This window comes from Sceloporus occidentalis, unplaced genomic scaffold, assembly GCF_023333645.1.
Source record: "Sceloporus occidentalis isolate IW3139 unplaced genomic scaffold, rSceOcc1.0.p SCAF_61, whole genome shotgun sequence".
NCBI classification, from domain to species: domain Eukaryota; kingdom Metazoa; phylum Chordata; class Lepidosauria; order Squamata; family Phrynosomatidae; genus Sceloporus; species Sceloporus occidentalis.
In genome coordinates this window covers 2,864,466-2,884,258 of record NW_028317041.1, presented here as the reverse complement: position 1 = coordinate 2,884,258, position 19,793 = coordinate 2,864,466, and the positions used below count along the sequence as shown (strand labels likewise).

General features: G+C 40.8%; 1 protein-coding gene across 1 annotated transcript in view; it reads right to left on the bottom strand.

The window, feature by feature from the left end:
* Window positions 1-1,915: 1,915 nt before the first annotated feature.
* Window positions 1,916-19,793, bottom strand: part of LOC149287409 (zinc finger protein 827-like) — a 61,797-nt gene continuing 43,919 nt past the window's right edge. The window contains exons 8-15 of the mRNA XM_089492907.1: window positions 19,674-19,676; window positions 15,760-15,863; window positions 8,410-8,547; window positions 7,848-8,019; window positions 4,923-5,089; window positions 4,295-4,486; window positions 3,774-3,951; window positions 1,916-2,723 (exon numbers count right to left, since the gene is read on the bottom strand). Of these exons, the coding sequence (XP_089349033.1) occupies window positions 1,916-2,723; window positions 3,774-3,951; window positions 4,295-4,486; window positions 4,923-5,089; window positions 7,848-8,019; window positions 8,410-8,547; window positions 15,760-15,863; window positions 19,674-19,676 (1,762 nt within the window). The remainder of the gene's footprint in view (window positions 2,724-3,773; window positions 3,952-4,294; window positions 4,487-4,922; window positions 5,090-7,847; window positions 8,020-8,409; window positions 8,548-15,759; window positions 15,864-19,673; window positions 19,677-19,793) is intronic.

Here is a 19,793-nt window from a genome sequence, read left to right as displayed (position 1 = left end):
ACACACATACATACATACATATTCACACGTCATCCATCCATTTTAAAGAGTGCCCAAGCTGACAGTCTTATAGAAGGAAACGATATAATCTCAGAGTTATAGTACTTTTCATGTAGATGAGTAACAGATAATAGTGCAACAAACAGCACTGTGCAAAGCGGCTTTTTAGTCTGGGGACTTCAACCCAGAGTTTCTTTAGAACACTTTTAATACCCATTAGTGAATTTTCCAATATATATATGTTTCAATTGGTTTTAATAAAGAAAGGTACCCACTGCATATTTACTACATTTAACACATAATGCTAGTCTAAGCACTCAAAGGGGCACCGTCGAACCTGTCAAACATGAGAAAATAATGTCAACAGGCGCTAACCATTTGCGTAGATACCATTAGTCAGATTTTAGGTCACGGGTGTCAAACTACAAGCCTCGTGAGCCACAGACAGACTTGGATAGGCGTGTCACGTAAAACGGCTGAAATTGATTAACTTCCAGCAGTTTTATGGAGAGTTTATGGTCCCCAGTGGTTGACATTTTGGTTGCCAAAGTAACCATAGCTTTAGCCTATGTTTCAGTGGCAAGATCTCCAAATAAAAGTCACTAACTGGAAATTTTCACTCCAGAACCAGTCTGGGGGAAAAAAAGTTGTATGACAAAGCAGCTTTGTGCTGCTGGAAGCCAAATCACCGATGGTGCATTATTCTAGAACAGAAACAAACCCTTATTTGACAAGGTAGCAGAAGGGTTAAATAACGTTATATCCCACTAACGATGATGTTTAATAGCGAGGGAGTTAGACTAACCAAGTAAAATAAGCTGCATTTCTCCCTGTTGACAGAAAGCATCACATGCTCCAACGTCATAAAAATACATAACAATATTGAGTTAAGAATGTGAACATTGAGTTTTCCTGAGAGAACAGACACTCCAGGGGTTAGAGTCTCTCAGACGGAGTGATCACGAGTTAATAAAAATAAGAAAACAAAACCACAGGTAATTATACATACATGTATGTATTGTCTGACCAGGCAGCGTGAAGCTAAAATCCTAATTCTGATATTTAGCTGTGGCAAATTTGCCGGTGGTAGAAATTTCACCACTTCCATTCTGGAGCAATAGGTGTAATGCTTTTTCAGATTTTTATATATATATATATATATATATATATATATATACTAACAGTACCTAAGACAGACACACTTACACATGACCCCTATGGCTTGGTTCTGTGTTTTTTTAAATACATTATTGGGAAAATATAAAAAAAAGGTGTAAGTTCCCGAAAAGAAGGAAAGCTGGTACAAAGTAGGGAGCTACTTTGATATATAAATATTTGTTTCCCAAGTTGGAGCGCTTATTAAGAAGAGCGTGAAAATATATTGTATATGCTAGTAAGCATGGCACAACCATTGATATATTTCCATGGGAAATCAGATTGGTCATTTCCACAACTGATGTAAATAGTTCAGTATCCTGTTCTTGTGAAATCAACAAAAAGATACAATACCTAGTTTCCATCCATTTAGATAGAACTTTGCTCTCCATTAGGTGTATATTTATATATACATATATATATATATATATATATTATATATACACACACACACACACATATACATACGGGGAAGAGAACATTCAATTTTATAGGTGCAGACAGTGGTGGACTTCCATCAGAAGCATTGGATTTAGGTTGAGGCATAGGGAACAGGCTCGCGATATGTAGAAGTATGCAGTAGGTTACCTCTCTCTCAAGACTTAATTAAGCAGCTTTTTATGTAAATGTTTTAGGTATACACACACAGCCCATTAACTAATCTTGCTAATGATATACAGTACACATTTCATACCTTTCAAACCTATATTTTGCAGCAACGTATACCTGCTGGGTTTCTGGGATAAGGTAAAGGGTGTCCTCAAACAGTCTCTGCCCTTTCTATTAGTCCAAGGTAAGCAAGGAAGGAGTGCTTCGGTGTACTGACACCGGGGGGTGCCGTCTGAGGTCTGGGTGGATGGAATGTGACGTCACAATGATTCTGAGGGAAAAGCATTGTTAAGGGAATGAGATGAGCAAACTCGGAGTTCTGGTATCTATCAAAGCATGGTGAGATACCGTTTACTGTAAAGGCTTTAAGTGCTAAATGTGTCTCCACTCCACTGCTTTGAGCAGCAGACATGGCCACCGTTTGTAGAGCCTGCGAGGCAGACATGACCGAGAGTGGGGACAACAGGCTCCTAGAGTCATTAACGGTGAGTAATGGGGTAATCTCCTTCAGGTTTGAAGCCTGGGCTTTCTTCTCCTCTTCCAAGAATTCACCATTTTGGTGCTTCTTGACATGACGGCTGAACACAAAGGGGTGTGTGGTCTTAAACAGACACTCTTCGCAGCTGAAGGTCTGGCGTGGCGAGTGCTTGAGTTTCTTGTGCAAATTCAGATTGTCTTTGCGCTTGCAGCTATAGCTGCACTGGTCACAGTGAAAAGGGCGCTCTCCTGTGTGGACACGCACATGCTCAATCAGCTTGTTAGCCGTCTTTGAGAGGTAGCCGCACTGGTCGCATTTGTAATGGTTCCCGAGCCGATGCTCGCGGATGTGTACTTCCAGCTCCAGCTGGTTCGCCTTTACCACCTTGCAGATTCGACACTTGTACTCCATCTTGTAGTGCGTCTTCAAGTGACACTCCATGGCTGCAGGACGGTTTGTGGAGTAAATGCAGAACGGGCACCTACCAGCAGAACACATAAAAAAGGAAAAAAAAAACATTAAAATGCGCATACAAATGTGGACATGGACTGGGCATTCATTCAACCATTAATATGCAGGTACTAGACATCCACCCGACAAACTTTGGCCAACACACTGATATATTGACATCCACAGAGCACACCAAACAGCATTTTGGAATATATAAATGTATCTGCCTTATGTTTCTGTATCCCAAAAACTTAACTAGCAACAAAATAGCACACCGTAAATTTTCAAATGCACTCTACATGAAATGTCCACACACAATCTATTTTCACATCTCAGATCCCTGGATGACTTATTTATTTAACCATGCGCTGGTTACAGTTTATGGTCCAATGTTACTATGATCCCAAGTGAAAGGGAAGCAAAGAGGGCTTATTGCGCTCCAATCACTTATCAAGCAGAAAAGCCCTTCTTCATTGTACTCTCAAATATTTATCAGTTCGACATTTAATTTAATAAAGCAAATGCAAACACCATCCCATGTGATTGGCCCTTATTCTGTTTGTGTATTTAGAAACATCAAATTACATCACAAAAGTATTTTTAGGTGGGGAAAGACCAAAATCCAAGATAAAAGCCTGGTGATATAAACCCCAGGTGCCCTGGGCATATACACTATACCTCATTTGGAAAAAAAAAAATACATTATGTGTATGACACGGGTAAGATGAAATAATAAACAAAAAAAATCATCCCTGCATCTATGGGCTAACAGCAACACATCATTGTTAATTAAACATTCACAAAGCGATATAGCGAGGAATTAATTTGCACCGAGGGGAGTGACGAGCGGTGAAATGATTAGAAAAGGAGTTGGAAATACTACGTTCAGACCAAGTTCTACAAAAGAAGAGACCCCACCGTTAAAGTCTACTCGGCAAAAGAAAAAAAGGAAAACTTTGGCCTGTGGAGCTCTGCAGCCAGGTCTTAGTGTTACAGACAAAACGACATGTTATATACAACAGGACATGACATGAGAACATGTGCTAAACACAGGAAAGGGTTTTGTACTTGCTTTCCTTACTTGAGCCCACCGGTAGGGACTGTGTGGCATTTCTTATGTTCTACCAGCTGCTCCGGTGTCTTCATGAACTTATGGCACACATCACACTCGTACATCCGTGTGATTAGGTGGATCTGCAAGTGTCTTTCAAACATTGTTTTTGTTTTGCAGACAAAATTGCAGAAAACACACTCAAAACCTAGGAATGAAACATTCATATCAGAAAAGAGACTTCCATAGTGTGCGGCGTCTAGTGCTTCCTATAACTTTTACAATACATATATTAGATTACAAGGTTTAACACCAAAAACACACTTCTTACGACAAATGTCATGGCCTCTTTAGTGTGTGGCTTTGGAGGACTAAACTATATTGATGTATGAAGGGGGTCTTTTTAGTGAATTGGTCCTGTGGAAGAATCCCATAAAATCATTCTTATATTCTTTACTTTAACGCAGCAAGGACCACTTATTTCTTGGGCAACCCAGATTTTAACAGTCAACACGTTTCTGCGTTCTTCCTTCTTCCATGGTTGCATTTACCTTTCTCAGGCTTCTCTTCAGTGCTGACAAAGGACTGGGCTCCAGGCACTAAAGAAATGACCAACAAATTGTTTGAAGTCTGGTTTCTCAGAGGGGTGTCTGAATCTTCTTTGCTGTTGGTGGAGTCACTAAGTGCGGATAATGAGGAAGAAGAGGGGCTTATCGATTCACTGGGGGTCTTCCGGTCATCTCCTAAGGAAATCAAGAAGGATTAACAAACACAATCTTACTAACACAAAATTACGGTATCAACAGTGTCTGTTTAGGCTAGAAATTGTTATTTATCAAGAAGGACATGTACTGCCAATGTGTTGTGCAGTCGGTGTGGAATCGCATGGTAAAAAATAAATGCTAATTCAACAAGTGAAGACATTGAAAACACAGACAGGAAACCAGACAGATTCACAACTATCCAATAAAAATGTTAGTGTTCTTTCACTAGGAAGAAAAAAAAACCTATATTGTCATCAAATATTACTGCACTATATAAATCAAGTAATAATAATAATAATTTTTTTTAAAAAATCGCAACTAATTTACCCCCTCACCCCAAAAAACAATTGATATATTTTAAACTACCTTATTCCCAGCTAGTTGTAGGCTTCAGGGTCCGTGTGTTTTCTCTTACCTGAGTGCTTGGTGTTGAGGTGAGTTCTCATGTCAGATTCCTCCATGGTGACAAAGTCGCAGGCACTGCAGCAGATGGAATACATCCATTGTTCCTTGTCCACATGGAGGGACATGTGACTCACAAAGTGGACATTCAGCTCAGTCTCAAATCCGCAGACATGGCAGCTACAAAGAACAGAACGATAAATCACTGCATCTACATGAATGATGAGAAATACCCCACCTGAACAGTGGAGAAAAGTTCATGCTCCAGAGAGCCCCAAAACCTGCAATCTGGTATGCTTCAAATCACAAAAATATAAAATAAAGACATTTTACAACCCCGAAATTGACTTGGAAACACAGAATGTGAACACGTGTAAGAACCCATCCAGTCTGCCTGTTTTTTCCAGCTCAAATCTTAAATCAGTCCTCGGTCTTGTCTTAGATTCAGGATAGCTTTATACCTATCTCATGCACATAAATCCCTCTATTGAATTAGTCTCTATCACTTCTGCTGTGAGGCTATTCCACTTATCTACCACCTTCTCAGTAAAGTAAAACTTTTTTTTTTTTTTACATTGGAAGCCTCTGACCTTCTAGTTTCAGACTGATATAACCTTTCCTTTTTTTGTACTTTGTTAAATCCCTTTATGAATTTAAAGGATTTCTATCCGTTGCGATCTCTTGTCTTCAGCGCTCAAGGCCAGGGAAACCTCTATGTTCCCGAGTTGCTAACATATTTCCCCAAGTTGATAAGTTCCTAAGGCTGGTTCCTTAAGCTCAGGAGTTTAACCCACAAACTGTGGCCCAGAGCTTATTTTATATAATATTTGTGAATGAAGCAGCTAGAAGGAGGCTATGTTAATTCTGAACTAATATTTACATTACACTCAGCAGATCTGGTGATCTCAATAGATCATCAGGGGACATTAGAAGAAATCTTGGAGAAGTCTTCTAGGTATGATCAGTAAAGAACTTAACCAAACAAAAACTAAGTCCTAGTATCCACCACATAGCAATAAAAACAAGCTAGCTAGTATTGTTTCTTTCTAGGTTAGAGGTTGTTATTTCAATCCTGTCACTTTATCGCTGATATTTTTACAGTGCTTCCCTGAACAACACACTATCCTGCAGCACCTCCCACGTTGAAATATTCTGGATGACATACCACGTGAAATTACACCGCAGAGTAGAATCATGATGTTAATTGGGAACTACATGTTCCAGATGCTGCCCATCACCTAGCATATTCCTCTGGGCAACATAGAAGCAATGTACTGCTGCCAAATACAGCTGTAAAGACCGGTTTGTTGATAAGTGAAGCGCAGATTGCACCTCAGAAACCAATTCAAAACACTCTGGAACGCTTCCCAGGTTAGACTGCACTATTTCACCAGCTTCCAGGAACTACATGTTCCAGTCAGCAGCGGATTATGAACACAATGCTGCCACCGGCTGTTATCTAGTGAACAGAGCTAGCACTGTGCGATGAGCAAGATCTGCGTTCTCAACAGTAAATAAAGCCTTCAGAGGGTGTACAAGGACGTTTAGGGAGATCTGATGCCTTTGCCACTGCACTGCTGCGAAGGAATAAATGTGTATATAGAAGCCATGTCATTAAATCAATATAATATTTGCTATGGCAGGTGCTTGCAGCTGAAGGAAGAGAGAAGTATTGCAATATAAATACCAAAGGCTTTGAGGCTCGGGAGGAGCAGTTCAGGACGGGACGTATAGTTTAGAAAAACAGGAATAATAAAAGTGGAGGTTGTTCTCTGAAGCTGGAAAACTCCAGGGGGATATTAGGAAGAAGAACTTTGCAGAGAGAACTGTGGATAATTGGAGAAGAAGGCAAAGGGAAGTGGAAGAAATACAGAAAGGAAACCAAGTACACTTGGGACAAAGGTCTATGCTAAACACTTGAAATGATTCATGTTTTATACATAATAAACAGTAAAACGGGTCTGCTAACCAAGTCACATATCGATGTACCCGATTTGGCATCTAAAATTGGAACAATTTGGACATTACATGCCGAACCATAAGAGTGGATTATCAGTGCTTGGGTCACCTCAAGAATGTTAACCTCAATTAAAAATGTTTTGATTTATTTATTTAAAACTTTTTTTTCAATGGATTTTGTGGTGGACCCTTTAGCTTCAATTACAGGAAGATTTAGCATAGACGTTTCCCCCAGGTACATGTCGGCTATGTAGTGACGTATCCCGGCTTCGGGCAGTTTCAGGTGCCGGTAGCCCCTATGCCACATAATCAGGGACAGATTGCCCCTGTGTGCCACTGCTCCATGGGCTGGTTGGGGAGATCGGGAAAGTGGTAAGTGGTTGGAGGCACCAAAATACCCTAGCAATGCTCATTATCAAAGCAAACTTCAAGTCAAACAACCAGGAATTTATTATTAAACAAAAAAACAAGAGTAAATGCTAAATAAAACCACAAACTAAGTTTTGCTATAGGAATGGGCAGGCTTACAATGATTAATCAAGCGTATTAACAGCACAAAATGTGTATTCGAATGAACAGTTTCATATACAGTTATCTAAGGTGCACTGCTTTACATAGGACATCGCAAATTGGATATTTAATGTCCATCAAAAGTTTTTTGCGATGGAATTGGACAAAACCATAATAATAAACCATTATAATAAAATTAATAATAATATTGTAATATAGTCTAGTATCTGTCATGATGCAATGTGTGTGCAGTGCGGTTGAGTGGATGTAAAATGTGGGTAAAGCCCAGCAAACAGGAAGCCGGAAGCCGGGGCCAAATAAGGATTCATATTCCTCGACATACAATGATCTATATGAATCTTTATCTGGCGGCTTCCAGTTTGCCGGGCTTTCCTTTGATCTCGGTGAGACTTTGGGGGAGTGATGGAAAAATAAATGTTGTTAGCCTTCATTTAGGGCTAGTTCTCACCTGTAATAATAGAGGCTCTTCTTTTTGTCGCTGGTATCTGCAATAACCGCACTGACAATATCTTCGGTGTCCGTACTGACCAGTTTCACCGCATGGACTGTTAGGTGTTGATTCAAGTTAGCACGGCACTTTGCAGCATAGGGGCACAAGTGGCATTTGTATTTTCTTTCTTCTGGATAAAATGAAATTAATAAATAAAAAAACCCAAAACACAGAATCGGATCACTATATATTAGCCTAGAGACTATATATAGGGTCACATTAGTCTATATATATATATATATATATATATATATATATATATATATATATATTTTCATTCATATGCACAGAAACAGAATATAATGATAAGATCTATACGGCCAATATAACCTGCCCAAACCTTATTCAGTCCTTGGCCCTGTACTTTGTTGTGTATAGCTGTATACCTATGCCATACATGATAAAATATATGCCTTATAACCTGATTGCACCACAGATAGCCATTTTATTTTTTTAATAGACAACGGTTACTATTTAAGTGCCAAAAAGCAAGGCATAAAAGCATAGCAAAACTCCATACCTGTGTGCAGCAAGAGATGCCGAGATAAGGTCTGCTGACGACCGAACACTTTCCCACAAACATCGCAAGGAAAGAGCTGCTCGTTCAGTTTCCAAGCTGCTAGCCCGGCACTCGCATCCAGTCCAAGAGCTTCAGAATCTGCAAGAAAAAACACTGCCATGATCAAGCCATGAATGAACGCAAGCATCAGGTAGACTCATAGCATTTATTAAACCTCACAGGACAATGTATCTAACAAGAACATTTAGTATGTGACTAATGTAGGACCTCAAAGGTATCTCTGCAGATTCTAGGAAAGCACCAACCAAATGGTAATTAAAGATTTTTGTTTCCAAACAGGAATATTCTATAGCGCTGCAACCGTTGTGTTATTTTAATTGGAGCACTCAAATAGTAATACTATAATTTAGTTCTATGCTTCACTAGGGTACTCACCTACCTGTAGCTCAGGGTAGTACCACTCGTTAGTGCCCGGTTAGGAAAGGAGACACACAACTGTAGCGAACACTGGATGTACTGCCTGTAAATCCCACAGGAACTAAGGACACCCTTGCACAACTTCATGTAAGTTTTGCTATTTTTCAGCATCAAGTAGTAAAACCCTACTTAGGTATCCTATTGACAATATAAATATGCTGTATAAATAAATACCGTTGGTAGTTCGCCCCTAATATTCTAGAATGTTCCTTGCGGATTTAGAACTACGACAACTAAAACAACATCTGAAAACCAAGATTTAAATCAAACTAAGCCACAATCAGATCAGTTGTGTATTTATGGGAAGTGCTGCCCTAGGCCTGGCAAACGGTAGTCCGTCCCTGAGTGCCTACTTCAAGCAGTCTCTCATCTTTGGACCACACGTCCTCTGTAATGAGAGCTGGGACGTGATCATGTACTAGCATTGTGCCTCAGGAGGACACGTAGATAATGCAGAGGCATCTGTAGTGTAAATGGCCCAGTTACAAGGGAGAACTCTCATCTCCCCAGCTGTCCCGGTGAGAAGAGGCTTGATGTAAAATGGAGATTTGATTACTTATGAGCATCACAAAATTAATACAGATCCGTGGTTAACATGTTTAACCGGCAATTTTCTTTTCGTAAACCAAATATCCAAAATTACAATAGCATCATTGGTGAACCATCAAATCAACAGCTACCTAAATGCACACTATCCTGCAGTTGAAGCTTTTTAGAACTTTTAGTAACTATCCAACCCTTTCCGAGGATGCATCTGTAAGCACGTGTGCCAAATGCTCTATTTTTACAGGGGCCCCGACTGTCACAGGACACATGAATCACAGGATGATCCATGCAATCTGGCCAACACGTGCACAAACCTCACGTCTAGAAAACATGCCACCTGGACAGGCATCAAAGTAAACGCTTTGTGGTTGTAAAACAGATGTTCTTGGCCAGACAAGGGGTACACCAAGTGTTTCATGTGAGCAAATGTCTCACTGGGGAAACGTTATAGAAACCAAGGAACATGCAGTCGCTTCAGCAGCACCATTCTCCTCGAGGCCTGAAGAGATCTCTCAGAACAGTCACACTATATTTACAGTGCGTTAGCAAGGCTCGTGTGGAGGGTGTGTAATGGACACATCTCTGTACAAGTGCACAATCCTCAGGGTGTCTGTAGATGCTCTACTCTGGATCTACCAAATACAATTAGTAAAAACTCATTTTGCGAAGAAAGGGCATCCTGTCCACGTGGAAAAGGGAATTTTCCGGACGAGGGTCACCTGTAACCTTAAAACAGAAGTTGACCGATCACTTTGTGGCTTCAGTCAACCAATTACGATTACTGCTAGGAGCTCATTGGGACAGGGTGTGTATATTTACACACACACACACACACACACACACTACCGTTCAAAAGCTTGGGGTCACTTAGCATTCTTAGTGGAAAATAAGGACGTTTCTAGCTGCGTAACAATCGCAAAAGGGCTTTCTATTCAATTAGCCTCTGAAACTAAAACCAGCAAACACAACCTGCCATCGGAACAAATGGCTGCTGATAAAGGACTTCTGTACGTCTATGAAGATATTCCATTTAAAGTCGGCATCAATAGTCATTTAAAATGATAATGTCCTCACTGTATTTCTGGAATTTCTGGGAAAAACTGCTTTTGAAACTTTTGAACAGTAGTGTATGTATTAATATATATTACACACATACAAATATATATATATTATATATATATTTACATACATACATATATATACACATACATACATACAATCACACTGACCATGGAAACCTTTTAATACCATTATTTTTACTTATTATAAGTTGTTGTGGTTCGGTTTAATATTATCTATTTCCTAAATAAACTTCCAAGTTAGTTTTAAAACACAGTGAAGTTATTGGACGTCATAATATATTAAAACACAATGAACTGATTAGATGTGGCAGAAATCTTTCTTTCTCAGTCTCAATACTAAACATGCATACTGCTCATGTTAATCAGTGTGCTAGTGTACCGCTGGCCTCTTATCTCAGAGGGATTTTCTATTCATTCTCCGGGAGGTCACCTTCACACAATAAAAGAGGGGGTTTGCGTGGAGATGACTGTAAATTACTGCTCAGGCTACTTATGGTTATTTGTTCTGTGTGTAAATCAGCCTTCAGGATATGCTATTGTTACGTTTCTCACAAATGCCATCTTGTGGTATTTGAAAAAAAACTCACATTAACACATGAAAACCTTTGAACAAAGACCAAGACAATGGCCGTGACGTACGCGAGACCCAACCAAGAGCCAGAACATTTATGTGGAGAAGGGCTGTGCCATATAATTGAAATTATTATTGATTTCCTGGCCTTTATTTATGTCCATATTTGGTCATGTCTCTGTGTAGGCGGTTATATGCAAAACCAGTTCCTTATTATGCATGCATGCATAATGAATGAGCTGGACTCTTCTACTACTGCCTAGTCAAATGCATATTATATATATATATATATATATATATATATATATATATATATATATATATATACATATACATATATATATATATACACACACACACACACACATATACAGGGCCGGCCCTACAATGGAGCCGACTGGGGCAATTGCCCCAGGCGGCACTTCAGAAGGGGCGGCACTTTGCCGCCCCAAGCGGTTTTTTTTTTGTTTTTTTGGTTTTTTTTGAAGCGGAGGAGAGAGAGAGGGGCGCCGAGTGGTTTTCGCTTACCCGCTCGGCGCCCCTCTCTCTCTCCTCTGCGGCGAGTTTCCCTGTTCGGTCTCGGTGCCGGCTTGTAATGCAGAGTGCCGGAAGTGACGTGAATTTACGGCGCTCAGCATTACAAGCCGGCACCGTGGCATCACAGGGAGACTCGCCGCAGGACTGTTTAAGGGTAAGTACCGGTGTGGGGGGGGGGGCATTTTAAACTTCGCCCCAGGCGGCGTTAAGTCTTCGGCCGGCCCTGCACATATACATATACACACACACATATGTATCCGTATAAGCATACATATTACTATCACATAAACCCCAATTTGTATGTAAGCATTACAACTAATATATTAACCAGCATTAATACCGGTATATTACCAGTGACAATCCATTTCTATTACACACACATTTGTTGTTGTAAATAATGAGAAAAGTAAGGTTTTCATCATGGGTGAAGAATAAACGTGTCACAAAAATACTTATTACCAAAAACAACTCATGTTAATAAGTAGAATATTAAGAAAGCTGCTATATACAGAGTTAACACTTTATATCTTTTTTTGCATTTAAATTTCTGTAAACACACACAAGAGACATGCGGAATCCCATAAGACAAGACAGTAGCATGTTAATAAACATTATGTTTCAGGTACCAATGGTAACTGACTTAACACTTCAGCCCACCGCTTTTATTATGTATGCTTTATATATATATATTTTCATGGTTCCTGCCATAGTATCTATTCTATTACAGGCATTTAGGACAAATTTTTAAGCTTCCCGTCCAAATTACAAAACATCACAAACTTAAAAAAAGAGTGCCAATCAGGAAGTATACCTGTATATACTTGCACAATAGACTAGTGAGTGCCAACTCATTCTTAAAAATATTGAAGTGTCGCATCATTTGAGCTATTGATGAATGTTAAATTATTGTTCAGGCAATATGTCCACGTATTTAGAATTCAGTCTTCAAGACATGTCTTTATAAATGCAGCTCCTATACTGATACAATTATCACCCTCATCCTCTCGTCTTAAGTCATGTACCTTAACCTATTTAAACCAAATGCTAATCTCCTCTATACCCAACTATACCCATGTTTGGAGCCGCTATCATTCCACATTCATGACACTTTGACAAGGCAGATGCTTATACATTATATCTAATTCTTCCCTCTCTTAAAACACATCCCTTTTCACAAACTATAAACCCACATATTCTCTGTGCTAGAAGTAAAAGTGCAACATCCCAAATTTTGCCAAGTCAAGCTTGTGACTGCCCTTATATATTATGGTTGCCTGATTATATACTGGTTATTTTATTTAGCATGGTTTCAGGATTAGCCTATCAATCACTGGTACCATATGGGTATCCAACGAGAAAGAATGCCAACTTTACTACACACTTCATTATTAAAGGTTGTTTTATATTTTGTATGTCAGCCTTATACCGAGCCACGTTCCTCCCTATACCCAAGTCCCGTACTCATTAAACCCCCCCCCCCAATACAGCCTACAAGAATCCTCTCTTGCTTCAAGACTACAGGACTACCAGTCTTGTTCCATGGACTTTCATACTAATTTTTTTGCCCTTTTTTAGGGATGACTACCCCACAACAACAACATTCTGCCAAATAATGCCCTGCTCCAGGTAGACAGGTTAGGCTTGACAAGCTTTCTTACGCTAGGTAAGCACAAATCGAACCTCATCTCATATTCTCTTAATCCTAAATGCTATCCCTTTCGTGAATACTCGTTTATGGAGTTCTGACTCCATCTTAAACACAAAGCCATTTATGTTTGATGTTGTCCTCTTGTACACAGTATCTCTCTTACCTTTTCTTTCTTTTTTTTGTACATAAGAAGCAGCTGCTATGGAGCGTACTCATATTTTGGGCTGCTACAGATCTTCTTGCTGTCTATGATTAATGATTGCGCAGACGGGTGTCTTCCTAGTCCATGAAACTACCACAGGGAACTATGTCTAAGATGAAAGTCCCACCAAGATACTTGTACAAAAACCTGCACTTCTGCTACGCAAACCTCACACTATCATTATTCGTGATGAATTACTGCAAGTGGGACAGTCCTGCCAGGCATACGCAACACAAAAAAATGGGGCACTAAACAGCATCGCACTGCTCTTAATTATAAACTCATCCAAGCAATTGAATTGGAACAAATTGATGACGTTTAACAATAACCAACAATTATGTTTTATGTACCAAACGGCTTTACATTCAATTATACATTGAAACATAACAAAAGGAAAAATGAGTTTTTATATTATCATCATTTCTAGAAGGAGAATGTATACAGTACTTGTTACACTGTACTGTAAACTGAAAGGTTGTAGGCTGTGCCCTGATTAAATAGACAACAGAAGACAGTATACCAGGTAGTGGGGTTTCTTCAACTTAAGGAGCTTTCTAGTTTCCTGTAGGATAATAAGCACTTTGGGAAACCCAAACCCACAGTTTCATCAATTTATGGTAATTGCCGATTGCTGGAGTTGAAAGTGATATGTTTTTTGAGAAAAAGTTCTCTATAGTCTCACATAGAAACCAACGTCTCTTCTACAGCTGCAACATTTATTTCATTTGTTTGATACTTTTTATGTATTGGACATGTGTTCTAATGCAACAAAAATAAATCTTATTCCAGGTGCAAAACACAATTCCAGTAGCATGGCTTTTGGGTTTCGATACAAGATACTAAATATCGGAGATCATCCTCTAAAACCGCCAGTTGATGCTTTAGTATTCATAAAACATAAACAAGTCAAATTAGATTGACACTGCATCTTGACCTCATCACTTATAAAGCCTGGATTTTACTTGGATATCTGGGGTCTGTGTATAACCTAATTTAAAGGTCAACCCTATTTAATTGCATACTCTTTAACAGATTTCTTTCTATAGCATGGAAACTGTGTACCTTTGGTTTTGTGATAACAGTAGTCAATCGACAGCACCGAAATTTAGAGTATTTTGTTGGAGTAAGATGAGATCTGTTCCTCGATCTCCATCATATCATATCTGTTAATGCTTTGTTTCCCTGTGTGTGATGCAGGTCCTGAAGATCAGATCAGGTCACTCTCTCCACCTGTAGGTTACACCATGGCACTTTACATGAGGAAGCAGTAACACCTACCACCCAACATTTCAGGTGTCCAGATTGGGACACCGGCATTGGGGGCAGGGTTTCCAGAGGCAGGAAGAGGATACCCTGTGGTGCTCAGCCTAAACATAAATTACCTTCATACAAGGTGCAGTAGGCAACTGGAAAAGGACCATTATTTGTCAACCGAGAGGATGAGAAAAAAAACAAACAAAACACCAACCTATTTCAAAAATGGGTATCGAGGTGGCCAGTATTTGACCAATTTTTAGAAGGTCAAACCAGTTGGTGGTTGACGAAGCAGCAAAGATGGATATTTACAGTTGGGCACAGTGTGACACAGTGTATCAAGGATCAGTCAGTCACCTGTACCGACTGGATACAATGTACATGATGGACCGTAACCCTCTCTGCATTTTCAGTCTTTCCCTGGGTTTAATTAACCTCTGATGCTGAAACTTCCATATAGTTAAACTCTTCAATGATAAAGTGCAACTTTTATATGCATGCAGTTAATTTCTTCAGTGCTGGAGTGCAAAATTACTATGTGTGTGCAGTTAGCCTTTTCGGTACTGAAGTGCAAATCCTTGTATCATGTGCGATGGCATAATGTAACAATATGCCGAACCAACGAGTAGCAGCTTGGCACCATGGCTGCGATACAGGGCACGGTTACTATTATATTGAAACTAGTCCTTCTCCTTTTTTTAAATCTGGCAACCCTACTTCCAAATGACCTTTAATGTAAAAATAAATAAGAGACATGCGGTTCAAAGAAATGGTATAATGGCTCAAAGATCAAAGATACAAAGGGGAAGAAAATTTAGGACATACTGTATCCATGGAGGAACATTTCATCCAATACAGATTAATCACAACATTGATATTTAAGGTGAATTGGAGAGCAGACTAAGACCATATGATTTCATCTAAAAAAAAGTGTTCAAATGCTAACACAGGTACGAACAGCTTCCTACTCCTGTCTGCATATTTCTTGTAATTCAATAAACTCGACCTTTGCAGACCAAAGAAAAAACTATACCTTGCAGCATGGTCCTTCCTTGAGAAGCAGCTTCCACTTTTGGGAGGTCTTTCGAGTTAGAGGTGAACGGTGATTGTCTAAATTTTTCTTCTGAAAAAAAGGGGCTACAAAAAATAAAAATACAATTCAGATGATATGATACTAACAAGTAATAAGTTTCTAAAAGAAGGACTTTATGTTAAAAGAGTAACATTATGAAAATATGACACTTTACTGCTATTGAAAAATCTTCAGTATTGGTCATACAAGTAATGTAATGTAATGCCCTTCTTTACATAAAAACGGCAATGCCAAACACTTACTAAGGGTACAAATGCAGATACACCCTTTATTATTACTATGTCTATTCTATAGAAGGCTCATATGAAAAATAATACGACAGGATTGTACTCCCACGAAAAAAAAAATATTCACTTAAGTTCGTTTCAAGGAGAAAAGAAGAACATTTGAAGATCATCATTGTGAAAAGGTTCAGACCTACTTCAATTGCTTTTGTCCCTAGACTAAGGGCGGAAAAATACCGTATTGGCTTGAATATAGGCCGCACTTTTTCCCCCCACTTTAAGTCTTTAAAGTGGGGGTGCGGCCTATATTCGGGGTCTAGCGCCCGACGCCCGGGACATGCAGTCCCGGGCGCCAGGCAGGCAACGGGGTTAGGATACAGATCCCCCGCAGCGGTGCAGGGGACCTGCATCCTACTCCCCGATACGCTCAGACAGCCTCCCCTGCCAGCACTTCCCACGGGGGGGGGGTGCCGGCACGGGAGGTTGTCTGAGCGCATCGTGCGGACCGTCCGCGACTTACCGGAGCAGACTCCCGAGTGTCTTGCGGGGCCGGCGGGGGACATATACGCAATACGCGTATACAACTTCCGGTGCCGGCACATCCGCTGAGTGCCGGCACCGGAAGTTATATACGCGTATTGCGTAGATGTCCCCCGCCGGCCCCGCAAGACACCCGGGAGTCTGCTCCGGTAAGTCGGGGGGGGGGCAGAGGAGGACAGTGGCAGCATATTCCGGGGGGGGGGGGGGGGACAGTGGCAGCATATCTCGGGGAGGGAGGACAGTGGCAGCATATCTCGGGGGGAGGACAGTGGTAGCATATCTCGGGGGGGAGGAGGACAGTGGTAGCATATCTCGGGGGGGAGGAGGACAGTGGCAGCATATCTCTGGGGGGGGAGGAGGACAGTGGTAGCATATCTCGGGGGGGGAGGACAGTGGCAGCATATCTCGGGGGGAGGACAGTGGTAGCATATCTCGGGGGGGAGGAGGACAGTGGTAGCATATCTCGGGGGGGAGGAGGACAGTGGCAGCATATCTCTGGGGGGGGGAGGAGGACAGTGGTAGCATATCTCGGGGAGGGAGGACAGTGGCAGCTTATCTCGGGGGGGGGGGAGACAGAGTGGCAGCATGTTTTTTTGGTGCTTTTTTAAAGAAAAAAACTTTTTCTTTAAAAAAGCACCAAACTTTTAGGGTGCGGCCTATATACGGGGGCGGCCTATATCCGAGCCAATACGGTACTTGACATATTAACGTGTATACTATTTAAAAAACCACAAAAAATATATGAATGAGTAAATTTAGCCAGTCACTGGATGGGCACTTTACATAGGAATGCATTACTCACTTCAACACCAGCAACACAGAGCTAGTAGTGATGCCAACATAGTGAAGTCGTTAAAAACAATAATTTAATATATAGATTAAGCATACCCATAATTAGTTAAGAAAGAATTGCATCCATCCAATCCATCATGGGGCAAGAGGTACAAACGGCAGATTCCAGATTAAATCCTTTCAAGCAACATACTGTAATGTGGTGTGCACAGAAGCATGGTCTGAAGCATGACATCTCCGGTTGGGACTTTGATGGACCGTTTATGTGCTGTGTTGGGTAATTGTACCATAAAGAGGTGTATTTTATATTATTTAAGGGTGACTGGCCAAATACCAAATATAGATGTTCTGTATATATCAGGTAAAAATCTCAGTTTCGGTTTCTTGCACAATGCTTAACCAGTTTCCTCGTCCATTCCGCTCCATTTGGGATCTATATAAAATATTATTTGATTCCAGTAGTTTGGTAAACCCCAGAACGAATACTTCTTCTTACCAGAATTCAGTGGAGAATTAATTAGAGGGTCAGTTACTGGTCGGTGTTCAGTGAAGATCAATTTTACACTTTGTCAGGGAGAATGCAACGTCTGCATGGGTTTCAGACATAAACAGAATGCAATGATGCAATGCAAGCAATTAGTCCTCAGCTTTAATGAATGGATCTCTCTTTTTATCATTAAATCTGGTACATTGTGGCCTTCTATATTTTAATTAGCCTTCCCATGAAATATCCAGCCCTTTTCTGCTTTTGATAAAAATATTTGACAAATCCTATATGCTTGGTAGCCACAGCCCCTAAAGTTTTCCTACGGTGCCAAACTTTATGTGCTATTTTATCTCAATGAATAACTTTTCTTCCAAGTTCTCAGAAGAAAAAAAAAATAAAAAAAAATAGATGTCTCCTGAGGTTCTTTTTGCCTACAAGAAATGCCACGAGCATCTGCCAAACGTTGAAAGCAGTGCGTAGTAAGTAAGCAGTAAGTATTAGGTGCGTCGGTTTCTATGCAGTATGATTTAGAAGGTCTAAAGGAAACACCATAGAATTCCAATGACTACTAAATAAAGTTGTGCGACATTAATGAACTGCATACCGCTGGAAGATAAGTCTGTAAGACGATACGTGATGCAGAGCCACGCAGAGCGCCAGAGACTGCATTGGAACGATAAACAGAAACCCTGAAACCTAGTGGCCAAAAAGCACCTGGATTGTGATGGATGGGAAAAAAAAAAAAAAAAAAAAAAGAACCTAGCTTAGAGACCTCCATTACAGAAAAATTATAGCTTTAAGCAGAAACTGGAACAGTACAATATCCAAGTGTCTGAAGTACTGAATACTAGGTAGTACTAATTTGGAGACAATAGTAATTAGGATTTAAGAGCCAGACCAATGTTTTTGGTTTTTTTGTAAGCGCAAGGAAAACGCGCAGTCTGGGATTTGCCAGACCTTGAGTATTATAATTTTTCCGTTGCTATAAACACGCAGATCACTGCCATTTCTTAGCTCTCTGCAGTGGGAGGAAATCGATGTACGCAGGAAAATGTATTCTCGAATGTTACGAACACGCCAAGATAAATTACCGTATTTGCTCGATTATAAGACAAGGTTTTTTTCAGAGCAAACGCTCTGAAAAATACCCCTCGTCTTATAATCGGGGTCGTCTTATAATCAGACCTCCAAATAGGTCTGACTATGAGACGACTAAGATCCAGATGCCCCGCAGCTGCAGGGGACCTGGATCCTCCTGTCTCCCCCCCACCCCCCCCGCCCCACTTACCGGTACTTCTGAGTCCCCGGTGTGTAGCTGGGGCAGCGTGTAGATGTCTACGCGATTCGCGTAGACAACTTCCGCTGCAGCCGGAAGGAGGCGTGGCTAGCAGCGGGGGTTGTCTGCGTCCATCGCGCAGACCTTCCCCGGCTGCCAGAGATCAGAGTTCCCCGCACCGGTGCGGGGAACTCTGATCTCTGGCAGCCGGGGAAGGTCTGCGCGATGGACGCAGACAACCCCCGCTGCTAGCCACACCTCCTTCCGGCTGCAGCGGAAGCGCGTGGGATCTACACGCTGCCCCAGCTACATGACGGGGAATTCAGAAGCACCGGTAAGTTTTGAGGGGAGGGGGGGTGTTAAATGGGGGGCATAAGGCATTTCTGGAGGCAGAGTGCTCTGTGAAATGCCTTTTAACCCCCTTAATGCCACTCTGCCTCCAGAAATGCCTTTTTAACCCTCTATACGCCACTCTGCCTCCTGAATGCCTTAAACCTCCCTATATGCCACTCTTCCCCATAATATGCCTTTTAACCCTCTAAATGCCAGAGTGGCATATAGGGGTATAAGGCATTTCTGGAGGTAGAGTGGCACATAGGGGGTCAAAAGGCATATCATGGGGCACAGTGGCATATAGGGTTAAAAGGCATATCAT